The sequence below is a fragment of the Hemiscyllium ocellatum genome, chromosome 3 (genome assembly GCF_020745735.1).
Source record: "Hemiscyllium ocellatum isolate sHemOce1 chromosome 3, sHemOce1.pat.X.cur, whole genome shotgun sequence".
Taxonomy (NCBI): Eukaryota; Metazoa; Chordata; class Chondrichthyes; order Orectolobiformes; family Hemiscylliidae; genus Hemiscyllium; species Hemiscyllium ocellatum.
The window spans coordinates 8,005,827-8,032,385 of NC_083403.1; the positions used below are offsets into that span (position 1 = coordinate 8,005,827).

General features: G+C 42.5%; 1 protein-coding gene across 1 annotated transcript in view; it reads left to right on the plus strand.

Annotated features, from left to right (window-relative positions):
- Window positions 1-26,559, plus strand: part of LOC132834281 (dynein axonemal heavy chain 8-like) — a 1,170,382-nt gene that overhangs the window by 528,697 nt on the left and 615,126 nt on the right. Inside the window, exons 27-28 of the mRNA XM_060853001.1 lie at window positions 7,009-7,135; window positions 10,555-10,790. Of these exons, the coding sequence (XP_060708984.1) occupies window positions 7,009-7,135; window positions 10,555-10,790 (363 nt within the window). The remainder of the gene's footprint in view (window positions 1-7,008; window positions 7,136-10,554; window positions 10,791-26,559) is intronic.

The following is a 26,559-nucleotide window of genomic DNA, read 5'->3' on the forward strand; positions in this document are numbered from 1 at the left end:
AACCCTCAATTTCTTTAGTCATCCAGTATTCCCTATACCTACTAGCCTTTCCTTTCACCCTAACAGAAATATACTGTCTCTGCACTCTCATTATCTCATTTCTGAAGGCTTCCCATTTTCCAGCCGTCCCTTTACCTGTGAACATCTGCATCCAATCAGCTTTTGAAAGTTCTTGCCTAATACCATCAAAATTGGCCTTCTTCCAATTTATAACTTCAACTTTTTGATCCAGTCTATCCTTTTCCATCACTATTTTAAAACTAATGGCCTCAATGTGCTCCCCCTTTGATGCCTCAGACACCTGCTCTGCCTTATTTCCCAAGAGTAGGTCAGGTTTTGCACGTTCTCTAGTAGGTATATCCACATACTGAATCAGAAAATCTTCTTGTACACACTTAAGAAGTTCCTCTCCATCTAAACCATTCACACTATGACAGTCCTAGTCTATGTTTGGAAAATTAAAATCCCCTACCATAATATTTCTATTATTCTTACAGGTAATTTTAATCTTCTTACAAATTTGTTTCTCAATTTTCCACTGACTCTTAAGGGGTCTAATGTACTGTCCCAATAAGGTGATCATCCCTTTCTTATTTCTCAGTGCCACCCAAATAACTTCCCTGAATATATTCCCAGGAATATCCTCACCAAGTACAGCTGTAATGCTATCCCTTATCAAAAACACTACTCCTCTTTTGCTCTTGCCCCCCCTTTCTATCCTTTCTATAGCATTTGTATCCTGGAACATTAAGCTGCTAGTCCTGTCCATCTCTGAGCCACGTTTCGGTAATTGCTATGATACCCAGGTCCCATCTTCCTCGCTGTGCCCTGAGTTAATCTGCCTTCCCTGTTAGGCCTCTTGTATTGAAGTAATTGCAGTTTAATTTATCAGTTTTACCATGTTCTCTGCTTTGTCCCTGCCTGCCTGACTGTTTGACTCACTTCTTTTCCCAACTGTATCAGCCTCAGATTGATCTCTTTCCTCATTATCTGCCTGGGTCCCACCCACTCACCTTTACTAGTTTAAATTCTCCTGAGCAGCTCTAGAAAACCTCCCTGCCAGTATATTAGCCTCGTTCCAATTCATCCTTCTTGTACAGGTCACTTCTACCCCAGAAGAGATTCCAATGATCCAAAAATGTGAACCCTTCTCCCATGCACCAGCTCCCCAGCCATGCATCCATTTGTTCTATCCTCCTATTCCTGCCCTCCCTAGCTTGTAGAACTGAGAGTATTCCAGATACTACCACTCTCAAGGACCTCCTTTTTAAATTCCTGCCTAACTTTCTATATTAGCCCTTTAGAATCTCATCCTTTTCCCTTCCTATGTTGTTGGGTCCAATATGTACAATGACCTCCTGCTAGTCCCTCTCCCCCTTGAGAACATTCTGCACCCTTTCTGAGACATCCTTGATCCTGGCACCAGGGAGGCAACACGCCATTCTGATTTTTTGCTGCTGACTGAAGAAACGTCTGACTGTGCCTCTCACAGTTGATCGCTTGGAACCTGACATACCCTTCATTACATTAGAGCCTGTCTTGATACCAGAAACTTGGCTGTTTGTGCTACATTCCCATGAGGGTCCTTCACCCCCTAAATTTTCCAAAACAGCATACTTGTTTGAAATAGGGATAGCCACAGAAGACTCCTGCACTACTTGCCTACCTCTCCTATCTTTCCTGGAGATAGCACAGCTATCCGACTGTATCTGCAGTTTTTCTCCCTTCCTATAATTGCCATTCATCACACCCCCTTGCTCTTGTAAATTTCTTGTTGCCTCTGACTGTCACTCCAACTGATCCATTCCATCTGATAGGACTCGCAACCAAAGACATTTCTTAAAGACATAATCCTCAGTAACATGTAAACTCTCTTTAAACTCCCACATCTGACAAGAAGAGCATATCCCTCTACTGAAGGACACCTTTGCTCCTTCACAATCCATAGACCCAGAAAATATAATCGTCTTATGTCTAAAAAAGAACAGCTCCAGGCTAACTTAATAATTATGGCTTATTTTTTTAAAAAATTTAATCAACAGACATCTCAATAAAACATATAATCAAGAAAGAACCCACTCTAGTCACTATTGTAGATTTACAGCAAGGCTACACTTAAAAGTTATGCACTTATCTGTTCCTGTGCTGTGAGCTCTCCCACATAGGTTCCACCAAGATCAGTTGTGAATTTCACTGTTTGTCAAGTTTTCCTAGTTGCACTCCGATGTCCAGGGACACATGAATCAAACAGCAATGGCCGTAACTGTCCGTGCCACATGCTAGTGAGGTGAGGAATAAGGAGGGAAAGGAGTCTAACACATGGCTACAGGAATGGTGCAGGAGGGAGGGTTTCAGGATTTTGGATAATTGGAGCTCTTTCTGGGGTAGGTGGGACCTCTACAAGTAGGATGGTCTTCATCTAAATCAGAGGGGGACCAAACCCTGGGTGGGAAATTCAATAAAGCTATTAGGATGGATTTGAACTAATACAGCAAGGGGATGGGAACCAAAATTTTAGGACTGGTACAGAAGAGGATGAGAGTAGGGAGTTCCAAAATCAAGTATCTGACACTGGCAAGCGAGAACCTGGATTGAAGTGTGTATACTTCAACGCAAGGAGCATCCGAAATAAAGTGGGTGAACTGGCAGCGTGGGTTGGTACCTGGGGATTCGATGTTATGGTCATTACGGAGACCTGGATAGAGCAGGGACAGGAATGGCTGTTGCAGGTTCCGGGATTCAGATGTTTCAGTAAGAACAGGGAAGATGGTAAGAGAGGGGGAGGTGTGGCATTGTTGATCAGGGACAATATTACAGTTGTAGAAAGGATGTTTGGGGACTCGTTAATTGAGGTAGTATGGCGAGCTTAGAAACAGGAAAGGAGAAGTCACCATGTGGGAGTTTTCTATAGGCCTCCGAATAGTTCCAGAGATGTAGAGGAAAGGATAGCAAAGATGAATCCAGACAGGAGTGAGAGAGGCAGAGTAGTTGTCATGGGGGACTTCAACTATCCAAATATTGACTGGGATCACTACAGTACAAGTACGATAGATGGGTCAGTTTTTGTCCAGTGTGTGCAGGAGGGCTTCCTGACACAGTATGTAGACAGGCTTTCAAGAGGCGAAGCCACTTTAGATTTAGTACTGGGTAACAAGCCTGGCCAGGTGTTAGATTTGGAAGTAGGTGAGCACTTTGGAGACAGCGATCACAATTCTGTCAGGTTTACTTTAGTGATGGAAAGGGATAGGTGTACTCCACAGAGCAAGAGTTACAGCTGGGGGAAGGGAAATTACAATGCAATTAGAAAAGATTTAGGAAGCGTAGATGGGGAAGGAAACTGCAGCGGATGAGCACATTAAAAATGTGGAGCTTATTCAAGGAAAAGCTCCTGTGTGTCCGAGATAATATGTAGCTGTCAGGCAGGGAGGAAGATATAGAACGTGTGAGCCGTGATTTACTAAGGAAGTGGAATCCCTGGTCAAAAAGAAGAAGGCGGCTTATGTTAGGATAAAACGTGAAAACTCAGTCAGGGCACTTGAGGGTTACAAGGAAGTCAGGAAGGAGCTAAAAAGAGAGCTTAGAAAAGCCAGGAGGAGACATGAGAAGTTGTTGGCGGATATGATCAGGGTTAACCCTAAGGCTTTCCATAGGTATATCAGGAATAAATGAATGATGAGAGTTAAATTAGGGCCAATCAAGGATAATAGTGGGAAGTTGTGTGTGGAGTCAGAGGAGATAGGGGAAGCACTAAATAAATATTTTTTGACAGTGTTCACTATAGAAGATGAAAATGTTGGCGAGGAAGATACAGAGATACTTGCATCTAGACTAGAAGAGATTGAGGTTCACAAGGTTGAGGTATTAGAAATACTGCAGAATGTGAAAATAGACAAGTCCCCTAGGCTGGATGGGATCTATCCTAGGATCCTCTGGGAAGCAAGGGAAGAGAGTGCCGAGCCTTTGGCATTGATCTTCAATTCATCATTGTCTACAGGAATAGTGCCTGAGGACTGGAGGATAGCAAATAGAACATAGAACATAGAACAATACAGCACAGAACAGGCCCTTCGGCCCACGATGTTGTGCCCAACATTTGTCCTTGCTTATGTGATTCTCTTGTTCAAAAAGTGTAGTAGAGACAACCCAGTTAATTACAGACCAGTGAGTCTTACTTCAGTTGTTGGTAAAGTGTTGGAAAAAGTTATAAGAGATAGGATTTATAACCATCTGGAAAAAAATAATCTGATCAGGTACAGTCAGCACGGTTTTGTGAAGGGTAGATTGTGCCTAATGAATCTTATTGACTTTTTGACAAAGTGACCAAACAGGTAGATGAGAGTAAACAGGTTGATGTGGTGTACATGGATTTCAGCAAGGCGTTCGATAAGATTCCCCACAGTGGGCTATTATACAAAATGTGGAGGAATGGGATTGTGGGAGACATAGCAGTTTGGATCAGTAATTGGCTTGCTGAAAGAAAATAGAAGGTTGTGTTTGCTGGAACATGTTCATCTTGGTGTCCAGTTACTAGCGGCATACCGCAAGGTTCAGTGTTGGGTCCACTGCTGTTTGTCATTTTTATAAATGACCTGGATGAGTGCGCAGAAGGGTGGGTTAGTAAATTTGCAGACAACACTAGGGTCGGTGGAGTTGTGGATAGTGACAAATGATGTAGTAGGTTGCAGAGAGAAATAGGTAGGATGCGGAGCTGGGCTGAGAGGTGGCAAATGGAGTTTAATGTGTACAAGTGTGAGATGATACACTTTGGACGGAGTAATCGGAATGCAAAGTACTGGGCTAATGGTAAGATTCTTGGGAGTGCAGAAGAGCAGAGAGATCTCGCTGTCCATGTACACAGATCCCTGAAAGTTGTCACCCAGATTGACAGGGTTGTTGAGAAGGCATACAGTGTTTTGGCCTTTGTTAATAGAGGGATTGAGTTCTGGAACCAGGAGGTTATGCTGCAGCTGTACAAAGCTCTGGTACGGCCACACTTGGAGTATTGTGTATAGTTCTGGTCACTGCATTATAAGAGGGTTGTGGAAGCTTTGGCAAGGGTGCAGAGGAGATTTACTAAGATGTTGCCTGGTATGGAAGGAATGTCTTACGAGGAAAGGCTGAGGGCCTTGAGGCTGTTTTTTTAGATTAGACTTACAGTGTGGAAACAGGCCCTTCGGCCCAACAAGTCCACACCGACCCGCCGAAGCGCAACCCACCCATACCCCTACATTTACCCCTTACCTAACACTACGGGCAATTTAGCATGGCCAATTCACCTGACCCGCACATCTTTGGACTGTGGGAGGAAACCGGAGCACCCGGAGGAAACCCACGCAGACACGGGGATGTTCTCATTAGAGAGAAGAAGGTTGAGAGGTGACTTAATACAGACATACAAGATAATCAGAGGGTTAGATAGGGTGGACAGGGAGAGCCTTTTTCCAAATATGGGAACGGCAAACACGAGAGGACACAACTTTAAAGTGAGGGGAGATAGACATAAGATAGATGTCAGAGGTAGTTTCTTTACTCAGAGTAGTAAGGGTATGGAATGCTTTGCCTGCAATGGTAGTAGATTCGCCAAGTTTAAGTGCATTTAAGTTGTCATTGGACAGGCATATGGACGTACATGGAATAGTGTAGATGGGATGAGTTTCAGATTAGTATGACAGGGCGGCGCAACATCGAGGGCCGAAGGGCCTGTACTGAGCTGTAGTGTTCTATTTTTTATGTGACTGCGAATTGATTCACTGCTGTGTCAGTTAGCAGTGTGGGTTTCTTTCTCTTTCTCCTTCACTCACCATTTGCTGCCTTCTGGGAGAGTGTTGCATGGAAGTTGCTGGAAGAAATTATGCATATGTCTATGGTCATGCAAAATAATTTACAGGGAATGTGTACTTAAATACATCACCTGCTCTCTCAAGATTTGTTTTCATTATTCTTTTGTGCAATTTTGGGATCACTGGATGGCAACTTTTGTTCTGCATCCTCATTGCCTTGAAATTATTTGTTTGCTAAATGATTCCAGAGGATATTTCAGAATTAGCTACATTGCTGTGGGTCTGGAGTCACTTGTCAGTCAGGCCAGAATAGGATGGCAGATGGGTCATTACAACAACATTGATAGTTTTGTGACAGCATTTCAAGGCATAGACATTCCAGGTGTATTTATTAAATTATAAACTTAAATCTCTCCGGAGTATTGGTCTGAGCCCTGGATTATGAGCTCAAGGATATTTTCACCGTACTACCCGAGAAGGAAAAATTAGCATAAAACTCTGTTGTCACGTCCCAAATCTGCTGTCATTTTTACTGAAAATCACAAATTGTAATGGCATGGAAGGAAGCCATTCAGCTCACTGTGCCTGCACTGGCTCTTCAAAGGAAAATCATTATCTCGTGCCAATCTTCTGCTTTTTCCCATAACCTTGCACACTGCCTCTATTCAAATGATCATTCGACATCTCTTGAATGCCTTAATTGAACCTGCTTCTGCTGTATTTTCTAGTCAGTGCATTTTACATCCAAATTACTTGCTGTGTGAATCATGGGAATATAAGGAACAGGTGTAGAGTAAAGGACTATATCTATCTTAACTCAAAGAAAAGCTTCTAAATGAGTGCAAAAGGAGCTGGATCATACAGACATCAGATCACATGGAATTGGAACCTGATTCTAAAAGGCTTCAGCAGCCTTTGCCCTTTCATCATGCGTAGTAAATAGCTGTGTTTAGTAAAGTATGTCAACATTAACTCAAAGAACGAAGACCTCATTAAAACCTGATATGATCTGTTACTTTAACAGGAACAGCAATTGACCATATAGCTACATCATCATTTTCTAATTAACTTTGCTTGACTGTTCATTAAGATCATGATTGATCCTTTATTTCATTACTAATTATAATAACAGTCACCTTCAGCAAATTATATGTATTTAAATCTCATATTTCCAAGCATTTTGTGTTTAAATTAAACTTATAATTTCTTTTCAACTGTTACTACATAGAAATTTATGGACAGTAATCCCAGTCTTTATGAACTTCGAGCCAAAATAGAGTACTATGCTGGTTTTGAACGAGAAATTGAGGAACTCAGCTCCACCATTACAGTGGACTTTATTGAACTGAATACAGGTAAGTGTTAGTTAAGGTTTAGACAGTAAATATGCCCAGTTGGAAAAAGAGAAAGACAAATTATTGTCAAAATGGAGAGAGACTTCAGAAGGATCTGTTTGTCCTCATACATCAATTGCAGGAAACTAGTATGTAGTTAAAGCAGGTAATAAAGAAAGCAAATGGAATTTTGACATTTATTTCTCAAGGATTGAGTACAAATGTAAAGAAGTGGTGCTGCAACTGTACCATACGTGAGACCATACGTGGAGTATTGTGGACAGCTTTGGTCACCTTCCTTGAGGATGCTACGTTTGTAGTCATAGCCATAGGGTCATATAGCATGGAAATAGACTCTTTGGTTCAAGCAGTCCATGATGAACATAATCCCAAGCTAAACTAGTCCCACCTGCCTGCTTCCTGGCCCATATCCCTCCAAACCGTTCCTGTTTATGTATCCACCCAAATGTTTTTTTAAAATATTGTAGTTTACCCGAGTTCACCACTTCCTCAGGAAGTTCATTCCACACATGAATTACCCTCTATACAAAATATTTGCCTCTTATGTCTCTTTTCAAATCTCTTTCCTCTTACCTTAGAAATGTGCTCCCTAGTCTTGAAATCCCCCATTTCAGGGAAAAGGCACCTTCCATCAACTCTATCTACACCTCTCATTATTTTATAAACTACTACCAGGTCATGTCGAGACCTCCTATGAACCAGTGAAAAAAACTCCCATCCTCTTCAGCCTTTTTTTGGAACTCAAACCTTCCATACCCAGCAACATCCTAGTAAATCTCTTCTGAACCCTGTCCAGCTTGATAATATCCTTCCTATAACTGGGTGACCAGAACTGGACATAAAAACAACCTTTTCATGGCTTTAATTTTTCTTTGAATAGAAACATGGATTTTAGATGAATGTCAGTTCTTTCCAGTTTTTTTTTAGTTTTTGACTCAAAGTGATTTTTGTGTAAGACTTTTTGAGCCAGTGGTTTCAGATTCTGACTGTAGTCAAGATTCAATTAGTAGGATCAAAATGTAAAAAAAAACACTCGAGATTTGCAAACAGATTTCCAACACATTAATCCATACCAGGATTAATCCAAACATTGCAAATTCCAATTAAAACTATCATTTGTTTCAAGATGCCATTTGTAAACTTGTGTAAAATTTTTATCTTCATTAAAAGTCCCCACATGTTCACAGACTACCTGGAATAAATCTGGTCAGTAACCATGGGCTGAATTTTTCCAAATCTCTTCCAAGTGTCAATTTGGGGAAAATCTGTGGAAGATTTTGCTATGTCATAGTGTCATACAGCATGGATTGTACATCAGTAAGTTGTCTCATGCAATTCTCCATTGCTCACTCATCATAGTAGTCCCACATGATTTCACTGCTGTGCTTGAGCAATTGTGCACTCACCAGCAGTGGATGTACTCACTGCTTCCAGGCCCTTCTGGCATTTTTAAAGCCCACAATATCAGTTGCTGCCACTTCAGAAAGCATCTAGTATGAGGCAAAGAAAAAGTCAGGTTTAATTGAAATCACGATCTTCCAGAGCAATGTTCCTTCGTCAAGTAAAACGAGAGAGGGCACGCTGTTACAGATAGGGTGACACTTCATTGAGGGTACAAGCTCACATTCATAAATGGGTTGTTACTTTACTCTATCACCTGTCTAATTGACTATCGTTGTAAATGCAGCTTTAAGAAGCAAGCCATACAGCCTACCTATTCTTAGTGTTGAAATAACTGCACAAAGGTTGCATTTGGTCACCAAGTCACCCATTATTTACTTGCGCACAATACACTGGCTGTAGCAAGCCAACTCAGAGTCAGTCCTCTGAACGCAGGAGAATCTAATCTCCTGGTTCCCCCCGACACTACTGCTACACAGCAGTAGTGTTCATATTCCCCAGCACCCATCTTGTCTGAGATGCAGTGCAAACACCAAGTGTAAATAATTTTATTACTCCCCCATCACCAGGAAAATCACCAATGTGGCTGAGGAACCAGTGACATGCAAAGCCCAGAGTGGCAGATGCATACGTGAAGGGGAGGGGAGGGATTAAATTAAAACAAATCTCTTGTTTATGTTTTTTATCCAACACTTCTGCTTAAGTCTTTTATCTTAAATTTCTGCCCCAGGAAAGACTCTGACTATCCATTCTATCTATCACTCTCATAGTTTTGTAGACTTCTATCAGGTCGGCCCTCAGCCTTCGACTTTCAAGTGAAAACAAATCAGGTTTGTGCAATCCCTCCTCATAGTCTTGGGTTCTCTTCTGTCTTCCTATATGATTCAGTGTGTGTATGTGTTGGAAAAATCCATCATATAGATTTGAACGTTTGAATACACCATTTTTCTTTTTAACATAAAAGGGAGCGTTTTGCTGGTCATTTGAAATTGTCGTATAACGTGGCGATAACCCTTCTGCTAATTAAACCAAACACACAGAAAAACTCACCTCGCCTCATAATCTGTTAAATTATGAGTGACAGAGATCTACCCAAATTCCACTATCTAACAAAAAATATCAATTTATTCTTTAATTCTAAAAGCGAACAGTAAACAACTCTAAGCCTCCTTTGTCTTAAAGGTTTGTTATCTACCTCCAATTCTATAACAATATCCTGATCCAATGAAAGCCCTTTTTTAAATTTGCAGCAACTTAATTTTCAAAACCTGATAGCAGCTATCATCTTTGGTTTTGGTCACCCTCTGTTTGTAGATCTCCCTGGGTCAACTTCAGTCTTCTGCTGCAAAGATGTTTCATATGAGAGTGTGGTGATTAGCAGTTATTCAATGGCAGTTGGTGCACTTTCTGGCCAACTATCCAAAATGCGTGTTTTTTTAATATCCCAAACATCGGATCATCTCTTTAATTCGATGTTGTCAAAACAGAAAATTCAAATTCAATTGGGTTTTAGTACTTTGGGGCATAGTTTAAACTGATTGATTAAATTCAAACTGCTGTGAAAACAACTGAGGTATCTAGGTTACAAATGTTACATCTTTCAATTTTCCAGCGCACTCTGCGACTGTTCATCAGTTACATGACAGGTACTTGCAAACTTTCACCTTTTAATCTCTCTTAAAGGTACAGTAACTTCTTCAACTTCATAACATTTGAGATTCACCAGACAGATGTAATTTTGAAAGGGAAGAAAAAAAAGGAATAGAAGACTTTTAAAAATCACCTTGTTATGAACCAACAAGAACAATAAAATAATTCAATTTGTCTCACCTTCATGTCCAGAACAATGCCTAAATTCTAGGTCTGCAGTATCTGTATGTAATTGCGGAGCCACAATATTTGATGCTCTCACAACAAATTAACAGCATGAGAAATAAACTTATTTTAAAAAAGCATTTTCTAATCACGCTGCTCAAAATGTGAGATTTGAACTGATTGTCTATTTCCGTCACTTTTAGAACCCATAAAAATGGCTCTTTCAGTGGAAGGCAAGGCTTGGAAAATGGCACTTTGTCGGTTTTTGAATGAGCAGTACAAGGAAAAAATGGCAGCAATAACAGCATTTATTTCTGAAGAAATGAAGAATTTGGCTCGGCCTATTCAAGATCTGGATGATGTTAGATTTGCCATGGAGTCCTTGTCGCAAATACGAAATAATGAGATACAGATGGATATGACTTTGGGCCCCATTGAGGTATGTGATCTTTTATTTTAAGTATGTCCCCTACTTGGAGACCATTTTGGTTGTATGGTATTGGAGACCATCTGGATTGTATGGTATTCCACCTTGCCCCCTGAAAAACGCCATCCCATACTCCCAATTCCTTCATCTCTGCCACATCTGCTCCCAGGAGGACCAGTTCCAATACCGTACAACCCAGATGGTCTCCTTCTTCAAAGACCGCAATTTCCCCCCAGATGTATTCGACGATGCCCTCCACCGCATCTCCTCCACTTCCTGCTCCTCCGCCCTTGAGCCCCGTCCCTCCAATCGCCACCAGGACAGAACCCCACTGGTCCTCACCTACCAACCCACCAAACTCCATACAGATCGTATCATCCGTCGTCATTTCTGCCACCTCCAAACGGACCCCACCACCAGAGATATATTTCCTTCTCCTCCCCTATCAGCGTTCCAAAAAGGCACTCCCTCCGTGACTCCCTCGTCAGGTCCGCACCCCCCACCAACCCAACCTCCACCCCCGGCACCTTCCCCTGCAACCGCAAGAAATGAAAAACTTGGGCCCACCCCACCCCTTACTTCCCTCCAAGGCCCCAAGGGATCCTTCCATATCCCCCACAAATTCACCTGCACCTCCACACACATCATTTACTGTATCCGCTGCACCCGATGTGGCCTCCTCTATGTTGGGGAGACAGGCTGCCTACTTGCGGAACGTTTCAGAGAACACCTCTGGGACACCCGGACCAACCAACCCAACCACCCTGTGGCTCAACACTTCAACTCCACCTCCCACTCCACCAAGGACATGCAGGTCCTTGGACTCCTCCATCGCCAGACCATAGCGACACGACGCCTGGAGGAAGAGCGCCTCATCTTCCGCCTAGGAACCCTCCAACCACAAGGGATGGACTCAGATTTCTCCAGTTTCCTCATTTCCCCTCCCCGCCCACCTTGTCTCAGTCAAATCCCTCAAACTCAGCACCGCCTTCCTAATCTGCAATCTTCTTCCTGACCTCTCCGCCCCCACCCCCACTCTGGCCTATCACCCTCACCTTGACCTCCTTCCACCTATCGCATTTCCAACGCCCCTCCCCCAAGTCCCTCCTCCCTACCTTTTATCTTAGCCTGCTGGACACATTTTCCTCATTCCTGAAGAAGGGCTGCTCATGCCTGAAACATCGATTCTCCTCCTCTTTGGATGCTGCCTGACCTGCTGCGCTTTTCCAGCAACACATTTTCAGCTCTATAGGTCGAATAGCCTGATTCAGTTCCATCTTGTGCATGCATTTTCTGTGTGGCAATGTGACTTTAGGACTTTGTTTCTCCATTGTTCTGACGTATGGTGTCACTTCCCTCCTTTGACCTGCTGTGAATAGTCTCTTGAATTGTCCTGGAGTCACACTTTTAGTTCCTTCTATCCTGAAAGCCACTATTACTGATTTTCAGTGGAATAGTGAGGACAGATTGTTCCCATTTCTGAAGAGTGTGCGTAACTTCAAACAATTTGAATGAAGAACAAAAAGCAGGGCAAAAACAACCCTCCAAGCCTGCGCCGTCACATTTTGCCCTTCCATGTTAAAACTGTCTTCACTTATAGGATCTATACCCCTATATTCCCTTTCTCTTCATGTATTTGTCCAAGTGCTGCTTGAATGCTGCTATTTGTGCTTCTACCACCTCCTTTGCCTGTGCTTTTCAGGCACTCACCACCCTTTGTGTGAAAAACATGCCTCAAACATCTCTTTTAAACTTGCCCTTTAACCTAATAATTGGCCTCTCCACCCTGAGAAATAGCCTCATATATTGCACTCTATCCATGCCATTCACAATCTTAGAAACTTCTTTCAGGTTGCCCCTCAACCTTCTCCATTCCAGTGAAAGCTGAAAATGTGTTGCTGGAAAAGTGCAGCAGGTCAGGCAGCATCTAAGGAACAGGAGATTCAACGTTTCGGGCATAAGCCCTTCTTCAGGAAAGCTTATGCCAGAAACGTCGAATCTCCTGTTCCTTGGATGCTGCCTGACCTGCTGCGCTTTTCCAGCAACACATTTTCAGCTCTGATCTCCAGCATCTGCAGACCTCACTTTCTCCTCCCATTCCAGTGAAAACAAACCCAATCTATCCAACATTTCTTCATTGTTAAAATGCCCCATACAAAGCAATGTCCTGGTAAACCTTTTCTGTACCCTCTCCAAAGCATCCTTCTGGTACTGTGGTGATTAGAACTGTAGCCACTATTCAAGTGTCATCTAACTAAAGTTGTATAAAGCTGCAGCATAGCCTGTCTTACCTTCTACTCAATGCTCCTTCCAATGAAGGCAAGCATGTCATAGTACTTTTTTACTACCTTATCTACCTGTGCTGCCATCTTCAGTGATCTGTGAACCTGTACACCCAGATCCCTCTGCATATCAATACTCCTAAGGTTTCTGCCATTTACTGTATAATTTCCACCTGTACTTAAACTTCCAAACTGCATCACCTCACATTTTTCTGGATTAAACTCCATCTGTAATTTTTCTGCCCATGCCTCTAATTGATCTATATGCTACTGTATCCTCTGATAATCCTCCACAATATCTGCAACTCCGTCAATCTGTATCATCCACAAAGTTACTAATTAGACCAGTCATGTTTTCTTCCAAATCATTTCATGTAGATCACCACAGCAAAGATCTCAGCACTGATCCCTGTGGAACACCACTAGTCACAATCCTCCATTCTGACAAGCGTACGTCTTCCACTACACTCTATTTTCTATGACTAAGCCAGTTCTGCACCCAACTTGCCAGCTCACCTGTATACCATGTGACTTCACCTTTTATACCAGTCTGCCATGAGGGACCTTGTCAAAGGCTTTACTGAGTACATGTTGATAATATGAACCATTTTTCCTTCATCAATTGCCTTCATCACCTCAAAATACTCGATCAAGTTACTGAGGCACGACCTCCCACACACAAAACCATTCTGTTTATCGCTAATCAGTCCATCTGCTCCTAAATGCTGATAGACCTTGCCCTGAGAATTGTTTCCAATCATTTCTGTACCATTGACGTGAACTTCACAGACCTAAAATTTAGCTCTATTTCCCTTTATTAACAATGGGACAACATCAGCTATTCTCCAGTTCTCTGGGACCTTACCTGTGGCTAAAGCAGATACAAAGATATCTGTCAATGCTCCAGCAATTTGTTCTTCTGGCCTCCCTCAATATTTTGGGATAGATCCCAACACAACCCAGGGACTTACCTATCATAATACCTTTTAAGATGCACAATGCCTCTTTGTTTTTAGTAGCAACTTGGCTTAGAAATTTGACACTCCCTTCCCTGAGATCATCCTCCACCAATTCCTTCTCATTGGTGAATTCTGATATAAAGTATTCATTTCAGACCCACCTACCTTTTCTGGCTCTGCACATACACTCCCTGCTTTGTCCTTAAGTTGCCCAACTCTTTCTCTGAAAGTTGCCACCCAGATAAATAGTGCTGTGAAGAAGGCATATGGCGTACTGGGCTTTATTGGTAGAGGAATTGAGTTCCAGAGTCCTGAGGTCATGTTACAGTTGTATAAGACTCTGGTGCGGCCTCATCTGGAGTATTGGGTGCAGTTTTGGTCACCATACTATAGGAAGGACGTGGAGGCATTGGAACGAGTGCAGAGGAGGTTTACTAGGATGTTGCCTGGCATGGTAGGAAGATCGTATGAGGAAAGGCTGAGGCACTTGGGGCTGTTCTCATTGGAGAAAAGAAGGTTTAGGGGAGATTTGATAGAGGTGTACAAGATGATTAGGGGTTTAGATAGGGTTGACAGTGAGAACCTTTTTCCGCTAATGGAGTCAGCTGTTACTAGGGGACACAGCTTTAAATTAAGGGGTAGTAGGTATAGGACAGATGTTAGGGGTAGATTCTTTACTCAGCGGGTTGTGAGTTCATGGAATGCCCTGCCAGTAGCTGTGGTGGACTCTCCCTCTTTATGGTCATTTAAGCGGGCATTGGATAAGCATATGGAGGTTATTGGGCTAGTGTAGGTTAGGTAGGCTTCGGTCAGTGCAACATCGAGGGCCAAAGGGCCTGTACTGTGCTGTATTGTTCTATGTTCTATGTTCTATGTTCCCTAGCTACCTTCTGGCTTTTTATCTGTATCTAAAAAACCTTGGGATTCTCCTTAATCCTGTTTGCTAATGGATTTTCATGACCCCTTTTAGGCCTGTTAATTCGTTGTTTAAGTTCTTTCCTACCTTCCTTATATATTTCAAGGGCTTTGTCAGTTCCCATCTTCCTAGCCCTTAAGTATGCTTTCTTATTTTTTGACTAAGATCTTAACATTCCTGATGATCCAAGGTTCATGTAACTTGCCATATCTATCCTTCATTCTTGCAGGAATGTGCCACTCCTGAACTCTTATCAACTGCCCTTTGAAATATTCCCATATGCCCAAAGTGGATTTATGCTCAAACAGCCACCTTCAGTCATCACTGTCCGGTTCCTGCCTAATATTGTTGTAGTTTGCCTTCCCCAAAGTTAACACTTTCACCTGAGGGCTGCTGTTATCCTTATCCATGAGTAAGTTAAAACTCATGATATTATGGTCAGTATTCCTGAATTGCTTCCCCAGTGAAACTTCACTCTCATGGCCGGGTTCATTTCCCAAAAGTAGGCCCAGTTACTGCAGGTAGGAACAAGTTACTGCAGGTGTTGGAATCTGTACTGAAAACAATAAATGCTGGAGATTACATTGGGTCAGACAGCATCATGGTGAGAAAGTAAGCTAATGTTTCAAGTCGAGATGTCTAGAAGAGTCTTTGAAATGCTCTCTCTCCATGGATGCTGTCTGACTTGCCCTGATCTCCAGTATAAACCCTTGCTCAGAATGTTGACATAGGGAGTTTCAATGATGGTAACAACATTGAATGTCAAGGGATGATTGTCTGATTGGAAATGAACATTGCCTGGCATTTGTGTGGCATAAATGTTACTTGTCATTTTGGGCATAATACAGGTTTTGTTGCATTTGAACATGAACTGCTTCGTCTTTGCCAATAAAGTGTCATGTGCTCTCAAAAGGTTTTCTTTCTCTTTGGCTTTCCACTAAATCTGGAATCATGCCCAGGGTGCACAGCTGGCATGGAGGGCTCTTCTGTGGAGCCTGTTGACCTCGAACATTTGGGTGAACTACCCCTGGGCTTTTGTGGCTGGATGTTGGAGAGATGATGTCACTGGATGCAAGCTCACCCTACTCAGACCCAGCTTTCATATAGTTGAGGGTTCCAAGCATGATGGAGATTGAGGGTCTAGGTATCTCTGAAGTGGGGCTTGGGGATGATGTGTGGTTTCTCCTCTGTCTGTGTGCCACCCATTCTCCTTCAACACTTAAACTGAGTTTGAGCCTGCCTACTCCTCTCTTGCCTTGCCATTCATGCTGAGTAGCAATGGCAAAATTGATGGCATGGAAGTCTATGTGCACCTCTAGCAGCACTGAGTGTCCTCCTAAAACCTGGCTATCCATAGCAGCCACCAATCTGTTCATGGTAACAACCAAATATACATAGCCAGTACTGGACTGAACTTTTTCCAACGATAATCCAGTTTACCAAGTGTCTCTGACAAATATGTGTTGCTGCTCTTGTGTTTTTTTTTGGTCACTAAGGTCGAGTAGGACTGAGCAGATGCCTTCTTTTTAGTGCCAATGACCTTGGATGTATTCTCCCTTAACCAGCTGCAGAGCAATGGCAGTGATGTTCACATCAGAATGTGTTCCACACTCTAATATAGCGAAAGTACACTTTTAAGTGTCCATATTTGAATTAGTGGAGGGTGCAAGAAATAGTCTTATTGGTACATACTCTGAGCATTCAATGGTTTCTTCCTCAGAGGTATATGAACCGCTGATGTCTGAAAAGACTGTTTCTTTGTGGTGGGAGACCTTCTGATGCCTCAATAAGACAATAAAGGAAATGAGTTACAAAATAAGAATGGAACATTGAGCATCTTAAGAATGCATTCACATTGGAGATAATGGGAAAGGAGTGCAGCACAGCATAATTAATCTTTCTTGATTGCTGAGACATGGAGATCTTGACATTCCCACATGAGCAGTTCATAGAATCATACGGTACAGAAGAGGCCCTTTCTCCCAACAAGTCTATATGCTGGGCAGCACAGTGGCTCAGTGGTTAGCATTGCTGCCTTACAGTGCCATGGACTTGGGTTCAATTCCAGCCTTGGGGGACTCTGTGTGGAGTTTGCATGTTCAACCTGTGTCTGTGAGGGTATTGTCTGGGTGCTCCAGTTTCCTCCCACAATCTAAAGGGGTGTGGGTCAGGTGACTTGGCTATGCTAAATTGCCCATAGTGTTAGGTGCATGAGTCAGGGCTAAAAAAGGGAAGAGAAATGGGTCTGGGTGGATTACTCTTTGGAGGGTCAGTGTGGATTTGTTGGGCTGAAGTGCCTATTTCCATGCTGCAGGGAATCAAATTTAAAATATATTACTACCTGCACTAATTCTACTTTCCCACACAGGGCCTGTGGCTTTGAATGTTATCATACTTTAAGTGCTCATCCAAGTACTTTTTAAACATTGTGAGGTTTCACACCCCAACTAGTGCATTCCAGACATGGACCACCCTCTCGGTAAAAATACTTGTCCTTAAATCCCATCAAAGTGTCCTGCCCTTGACTTTAAAATTATATTCTTTCAATTAAGGGGAATATCTGCTTTCTATTCACTCTGTCCATGTCCCTCATAATCTTGTACACCTCTATTAAGTCCCTCAATTTTCTCAGCTCAAAAGAAAACCACTGTCGCGCAGGGAGCATCTTTTAATAACTGAAGTGTTGCATCATGGGCAAGACCTTGTTGAATCTCCTTTTTTCCCTGTTCAGTACAATCATATTGTCCCGATAATGCAGTGACCAGAACTACATATCGTACTCCAGCAGTGACCTAAACAAAGTTCTGCATGGCTCCAGCATGACCTCCCTACTCTTATAATCTATGCCATAACTGACAATTGACTATTGTTTTTTATGCCTTCTGAATTATTCTATTAACATGACCTGTTATTTTTCAGGGATCTATGGACAAACAGCCCAAGATCCCTCTGTTCCTCTGAGCTTCCTAGTGCATAGCCCCACATTTTTCAAGGTTATATTCCATCTGATACTGAAGTGCCCAATGACCAATCCATTTTTTAACCTCTGTAACCTAACACCTTCCTCTTCACTAATAACCATCCAGCCAATCTTTATGTCATCTGCAAACTTACTTATCCTGCCTCCCACATTCTCATCTTCATCATATATGAATGTCACAAGCAATAAGAGACCCAGGACTGATTCCTATAATATGCTTCTTCACACCAGGCTCCAGTCATACAAACAGCCTTGCACTACCACTCTCCGTTTCCTATCACGAAGCCAATTTTGGATCAATTTTGCCAAGACTGTTGCCATGAGACTTTCATTTCTTTATCAGTTTCCCATGTGGGACCTTGACAAAGGCCGTGCTGAAGCCCACATAAACTACATCAATTGCCTCACCCACATCAAACATGTGGTCACCTCTTCGAAAAATTTCATCAAATTTGTTAGGCTTAACCTCCTTCTGATAAAGACGTGCTGACTATCCCATATTAAACCTTGCCTCTCAAAATTGAGAGGGAGTTTCTTCACTATTTTCTCAAATAGTTTCCCTACCTCTGACATTAAACTCATTGAGCCACAGACCCCTGGTCTATTCCTACCAAAATTCTTGTAAAGCGGAACCACATTAGCTGTCCTCCAATCTTCTGGCACCTCCACTGTGGCCAGAGAAAGTTTAAACATTTAAGGGGGACCCCCTGTAATCTCCTCCCTTGACTCCCACAGCAGCTTTCTTGTGAGCTCAAACATGATCCTGGCAAGGAAAAAAATGTGGCCCTTTTAGCCTATTGTGGTATTTTCCTACTTGCAGGAACCCAAAGGAAAGGATTGAGTGAGATGAAAATTAGAGACACAGATATTAATGCATGAAATATGCTGAGGTATTCTGAGTGAATGAGTAGAAAGCACACAGGACAGTGGTTTCGGATATCAGGTGGGTGAAAGCCGCTGAGGGAAGTAGCTGCCTGCAATATGTGAGTGGCAAGCCATGAACCTTGGTGGGAGATGGATGCAGCAGCAGAGTTAGAGACAATGTGAGGTCGCAGAGAGTGAAGGTGTTGACACTTATACTTGCAATTTGTGGCATTGCTGGGCCTTTGAGCTGTAATCGCTGCACTAACTCAGGTGCCTGCTTTCAACCAGGCAGGCAGTGTCTAGAGCTGTAGTCTCCTCTTGTGGTCCCAGGGAAAGATGAGCCACAGCCCCAGCTAGCAGGGCCTCCAGGTCAGCAAAGGGTTGTGCCAACATACCTCTATCAGTTATGTCATTTCCAATTGCACGTCAACATACTAAGGACAGCCCCTGGCTGGCAGCATTTGCAATAATGGGCTTTAAACATGGTGTCCTTGGCTGGATTGTTGGGAGGTCCTGGCACCGGTGAGCACTTCTGTCTCAGTTAGGTGTGGTATTGCACAACAGGGATATTATTGAGTTGAAATACATAATGAAAGATGTGAACAGTGGACAACTGTGTGAGAAAAATGGCAGGGTTCACAAGTGAAATGTTTCATGGATTTCCTCCAAAGAAGAATCATCCCATTGAGAAATGAATCCATACTATCTGCCAATGACTGAATAGGGTTTTCACTTGCAATTACAAACTTTTCATCTCATTATCTATATAAGCAAGAAGTTGCATGAGTTTACTTAACAAATTGTGCAGCGAGTAAGCCAGAGGTTCTTGCCACTGAACAGGCTGTCTGAGTTCACAGGCCTGGCACCATATTTACAGCCAGCTTTGGGTGCTGCAAATCAGCAATTGTTACTCAGCATGTGCTGGTTGCTCCTTGCCATCCAAAGAAAGCTAAACTGGCCCCAAGTTTTACAGAGACTGCCTACAAGCACTGGGATTGAATCATCACAGGGTAGTCAGCCACATTCCAACTGATGGCATCAGGAGATGAGAGCCTTCCATTCTGTTGAGATGCAGCACATGACAACATTGTGGCTACAATGAAAGGAAAAATCAGCAGCACTGCAACAGGGCCCATGATCTGCTGTATATTGTCAGGGTGAGTGGCTCCATTTCTAATCAACCAGACACTCATAGTGCCATTGAAATAACTCCCCAGAGGCTGGTATCCCATCATTAAGTCACCTTGTACTTACATATGAAAAGTCATTGACTTTAGTACTGCTTCATTCAGAGTCAGCTATCCTTCGGCTCATGATGTCTGTGCTGGCCATGATGCCGTTCTAAACTAATTCCATTTGCCTGCACATGGTCCATATCCTTCTATTCTCTGCCTGTTCATGTGTCTGTCAAAATCCCTCTTAAATGTTGCTAAAATATCTGCTTCTATATTATCTCCCCTGACAATGTGTTCCAGGCACCTACAACACTGTGCAAAAGATTTGCCTTACATATTTCATTCAAACTTTCTCCATCTCGCTTTAAATCTATGCCCTTGAGTAATTGATATTTCCATCCTGGGAAAAGAATCTGACTATCCACCCTACCCATACCTCTCATAATTGTATTCTGATGCTCGAGTGAAAACAATCCAAATTTACACAACCTCTTATTATAGTTAATACACTCCAATCAAGGCAACATCCTAGTAAACCGCTTTTGCTCCCTCACTAAAGCTTCCACATCCTTCCTGTAAAGTGGCGACCAGAACTGCACAAAACTCCAAATGTGACCTAACAAATGTTTTATACAGATGCAACATCTGAAACTTAGGATTTGCTCCCCCTTTGCAACTGGATCCTTGACTTTCTGACTGACAGATCAGAAGCAGTAAGGACAGGCAACAACATGGCTCGGTGGCTCAGTGGTCAGCACTGCTACCTCATTGTGCTAGGGACCTGAGTTCAGTTACTGCCTCTGGTGATTGTCTGTGTGGAGTTTGTACAATCTTCCTGTGTTTGTATGGGTTTTCTCCGGGTGCTCCAGTTTCCTCCCACAATCGAAAGATGTGCTGTTCAGGTGAATTGGCCATGCTAAATTGTCCATAGTGTTAAGTGCATTAGTCAAGGGTAAATATCGGGTAGGGGAATGAGTCTGGGTGAGTTACTCCTTGGAGGGTCGGTGTGTATTTGTTGGGTGGAAGGGCCTGTTTTCATATTGTAGGGAATCTAATCTAAAACACCTTCTCCATGATAATCCTCAACACTGGTACTCCTCAAAGCATACCCAGATCTTTACTATACTCCTTGTACACTCATGACAGTGTGGCCAACTTCAGCTCAAACTTCATTTACAAGGTTGCCGATGACACCACTGCAGAGGGTTGGATCTCAAACAACAATGAAACAGAATATAGGAGAGAGATAGGCAGCTTAGTGGCTTGGTGTAAAGACAACAAGCTGTCCCACAATGTCAGCAAAATGGAAGAGTTAATCATTGACTTCAGGAAGTGGTGTGGAGGACACGCTCCTGCCTGTTTCAGTGAGCTTCAAGAACAAAGAACAAAGAGATTTACAGCCCAAGAATAGGTCATTTGGCCCTCCAAGCCTGAGCTGATCCAAATCTATTGATTAAACCCTGTATCCCAATTCCTAAACATTTGTATCCCTTTGCTCCCCACTTACTCATGCATCTGTCCAGACGCATCTTAAATTAATCTACCATGCCTGCCTCTACCATCTCTGCTGGTAACACGTTCCAGACACCTAACACCATCTGTGTAAAGTACTTGCAACGTGTAAACTTTTCACCTCTCATTATTGACCCTGGGAAAAAGCTTATTTGTATCTACCCTGACTATACCCTTCATGATTTTGTAAACCTCAATCAGGTCCCCCCTCAATCTCCTTTTTCCTAATGAAAACAATCCTAACCTACTCAACCTCTCTTCATAGCTAGCACCTTCCATACTAGCGTTACATCCTTGTAAACCTTCTCTGCACCCTCTCCAAAGCATCAACATCCTTTTGGTAATGTGGCGACCAGAACTGTACGCAGTATTCTAAATGCGACCGAACCAACGTCGTGTGAAATTTTAACATGACTTGCCAGCTCTTATACTCAATAACCTATCCGATGAAAGCAAGCATACCATATGCCTTCTTGACCACTCTATCCACCTGTGCAGGAACCTTCAGGGTGCAATGGACTTGCACTTCCAGATCTCTCTGCTCATCAACTTTTCCCAAGGATCTTCTGCTCACTGTATAATTCGCTCGAGAATGAGGATTGCCAAAATGCATCACTCACATTTGCCTAAATTGAACTCCACCTGCTACTTCTCCACCCAACTCTCCAGTCTATCTATATTCAAGTTCTGAGGAGTAAATATTGCCAGTAATCTGTCTGGTCAATCCATGTTGATTCCCACAATCAAGAAAGCACACTGATGCCTCTCCTTCCACAGAAGGCTGAGAAAATTTTGCATGTCCACAATGACTCTTACCAATTTTTTATAGATGTATCATAGAAAGCATCCTACCCAGATGCATCATAAGTTGATATGGCAACTGCTCTGCCAAAGACTGTAAGAAATTACAGAAAGTTGTGAACGTAGCCCAGTCCATCACACAAACCAGCCTTCCTTCCAATGACTCTGTCCAGACATCAACATAATCAAAGACCTCTCCCATGCTGGTTATACTTTCCTCCACACTCTTTCACCAGGCAGGAGAAACAAGAATTTGAAAATACATACCAACAGATTCAAGAACAGCTTCTTCCCCTCTGTTATCAGACTTCTCATATACGAGAGTTGGTCTTTCTCTGCACCTTTAATTTGATTTGATTTGATTTATTATTGTCACATGTACCTAGGTACAGTGAAAAGTCTTGCTTTGCATGCGGCACAAGCAGATCATAGAATACGAAAGATCATAGGGTATTAAACAGAATAAGGAATACAAACTTACAGTTGCAAAGAAGGTGCAAAAAAAGCAAGATCAACATTTGATTTGAAATTTGAGAGGTCCATTCAGAAGTCTAATAACAATGGGAAAGAATCTGTTCTTGAACCTGTTGGTACATGTGTTTAAGCTTTTATATTTTCTGTCTGATGGAAGAGATTGTAGGAGAGCATTACCAGGGTGGGAGGGGTCTTTGATAATGTTGGCAGCCTTTCTGTGCACCAAGATGTATAATAGAGTCCATGGATGGAAGGTTGCCTTCCGTGCTGGTCTGGGCTGTGCACACAATTTTATGTCGTTTCTTATGATCCCGGGAAGAGCAGTTGCCGTACTAGGCTGTTAGGTTTTTTTTCTGTGGTGCATCTATAAATGTTGGTGAGTGGTTGAGGGTTTTGGGTCTGTACTTGATGGAGTTTAGAAGGTAAGCGGGGAACCTGATTGAAGCTTATTGAGAAGCTTGGATAGAGTAAGTTTCCATTAGTAATAGAGATAGGACCTGAGGGCACAGCTTCTAAGTGAAGAGACAATCCTTTCAAACTACGATGTGGAAGAATATCTTCAGACAGAAAGTGGTGAGTCTATGAAGCTCATTGCTGCAAAGGGCAGTGGAAGCCAAGTCATTAAGTGTATTTAAGACATAGATATGTAGAATCAAGGGTTACAGGGAGAAGGCAGGAGAATGGAGATGAGAAACATACCAGCCATGATCAAATAGCATAGCAGACCTAATGGGCTGAAGGGCCTAATTCTGCTCTGATATCTTATGGTCATATAGTCTTAAAGTATCTGAGGAATGCTAAATATTATGCAATCATCAGCAAATGTCTCCATTTCTAACCTTACAAGACCATAAGAAATAGAAGCAAGAGTAGACTGATCATCCCCTCAAGTCTACTCCACTATTCAGTAGAGTCGGCATTTTGGATCCACCATTCCTCACATCCACTTTTCTGCCTTTTCCCTGTAACTCTTGATTCCCCTACTGATCAAGAATCTTAAATATAGACATGGATTCTGCTCCCACAGCTCTCTGCAGCAAAAGTTCCAAAGACTCACAATGTTCTGAAAGAAGAATTCCTCTTCGTCTCAGTCTTAAATTGGTGTCTCTTTATTTTGAAACTGTATCCTCTGACCCTCGACTCTCCCATGAGGGGAAATATCCTCTCAACATATATCCAGTCAAGACCCTTAAGAATCCTTTATGTTTCAATGAGATTGCTCTCATTCTTCTAAACTCCAATGAGTAGAGTCCCAACCTGTTTAACCTTTGCTGATAAGACAATCCCTTTATACTGGGGACCATCCTCGTGAACCTTCTCTGAATTGTCTCCAATGAAATGACATCTTCCCTTAAATAAGGCATCCAAAACTGCTCATAGTACTCCAGATGTGGTCTCACCAGCACCTTGCAATTACAGCAAGACTTTCATACTCTTATACTCCAACACCCTTGAAATAACAACCAACAATCCATTCGCAATCCTGATTGCCTGCTGGACCTGTGTACTGGCTTTCTGTGTTTCATGCAAAATTACCCGCAAGTCCCTTTGTGATGCAGTTTTCTGCAGCTTTTCCCATTTAAGTCATACTCTGATCTTTTGTTCTCTCTCAAAATGAACAACTTTACATTTTCCCACTTATACTCATTTGTTAACTTTTGCCTACTTATGCATTTTTTAAGCTTCCTTGATTGAGAAGTTAACTGTGATGGAGAAGTTAACAGAGATTTTTAAGTAGTAAGATGCAAATGCATGTTAATATGGAGCTATCCACCTGATGTCAAGAATTTGATTGCTGCCTGTCACAGAGGGCTAAATGGGAAATGTTTTTGTCATAGTGAAATCCTGCCACCAAGTTATCGTGCTCGCTATTATTGTTGCCATCTCAGTGAAGTGAAAATCATGCTCATAATTTTTGCAACTTGCAATGAACTAGTTTCAATACTGTTCATATTACTTTCACAACATGCCTTTCCACCTCCTTTGTGTGAACTGCAACTTTGGCTAACTACAGTATCACAGTGTCCCAGCACCGATCCTTGTGGAACCCCAATGGTTACAAGTCACCAAACGGTAAAATAACCACTTAACTCCACTTTCTGTTTCCTGCCCATTAGATAGTTCTCTTATCACTGCCAATATACTGCGTTCAACACAATGGGCTCTTATCTTATGACTTAACCTTTTGTGAGGTACATTGTCATAAGCCTTCTGGAAGTCCAGATACAACACATCCACTGGTTCTCCTCTCTATACTCTGGTTGAGATTTCATCAAAAATTAGTCAGACACGATTTCCTTTTCATTAAGCCATGCTGACTCAGCTTGATTAGACCATGATTTTATTGCTGTGATTTCCTAAATAAAAGATGCCAACATTTTCGAACAATAGATGTTACACTAAATCAACCTATTTGGCCTCCCTCAACTTTTGTAGCTATTTATTAATGGCCATAAGATCTATCCCACAAACATCTACTTGTGCAGTTAATTCATTTATTTTGTTCTGAACACGAACTAGATTTCAGGAAAAAGCCATTAATTTTCCCTTTTCGCCATTTCCCCCATGACCCTGTATGTTATAGATTCATAGTGATGTTCAGCATGGAAACAGACCCTTTGGTCCAACCCGTCCATGCTGACCAGATATCCCAAACCAATCTAGTCCCACCTGCCAGCACCTGGCCCATATACCTCCAAACCCTTCCTATTCATATACCCATCCAAATGCCTCGTAAATGTACCAACCTCCACCACTTCCTCCAGCAGCTCATTCCATACTCGTACCACTCTCTGTGTGAAAAGTTGCCCCTTAGGTCTCTTTTATATCTTTCCCCTCTCACCCTAAACCTATGCCCTCTAGCTCTGGACTCCCCGACCCCAGGGAAAAAAACTTTGCCTATTTACCCGATCCTTGATCTTCATAATTTTGTAAACCTCTATTAGGTCACCCCTCAGCTTCCGATGCTCCAGGGAAAACAGCCCCAGCCTGTTCAGCCTCTCCCTGTAGCTCAAATCCTCCAATGCTGGCAACATCCTTGTAAATCTTTTCTGAACCTTTTCAAGTTTCACAACATCTTTTCAATAGGAAGGAGACCAGAATTGTGTGCAATTCTGTGCAACAGTGGCCTAATCAATGTCCTGTACAGCTGCAACATGATCTCTCAACTCCTCTAATCCGCGCTCTGACCAATAAAAGCAAACATACCAAATGCCTTTTTTACTATCCTATCTACCTATGACTCCACTTTCAAGGAGCTATGAACCTGCACTCCAAGGTCTCTTTGTCCAGCAACACTCCCTAGGACCTCACCATTAAGTGTATTAGTCCTGTTAAAATTTGCTTTCCCAAAATGCAGCATCTAGCATTTATCTGAATTAAACTCCATCTGCCACTTCTCAGCCCATTGGCCCATCTGGTCAAGATCCTGTTGTAATCTGAGGTAACCCTCTTCACTGTCCACAACACCTCCACGTTTGGTGTCATCTGCAAACTTACTAACTGTACCTCGTATGCTCGCATCCAAATCATTTATGTAAATGACAAAAGGTAGAGGACCCAGCACCGATCCTTGTGGCACTTCACTGGTCACAGGCCTCCAGTCTGAAAACCAACCCTCTACTGCCACCCTCTGTCTTCTATCTTTGAGCCAGTTCTATATCCAAAAGGCTAGTTCTCCCTGTATTCCATGAGATCTAACCTTGCTAATCAGTCTCCCATGGGGAAGCCTTACTGAAGTACGTGTAGATCACATCTACCACTCTGCCCTCATCAATCCTTTGTTACTTCTTCAAAAAACTCAATCCAGTTTGTGAGAC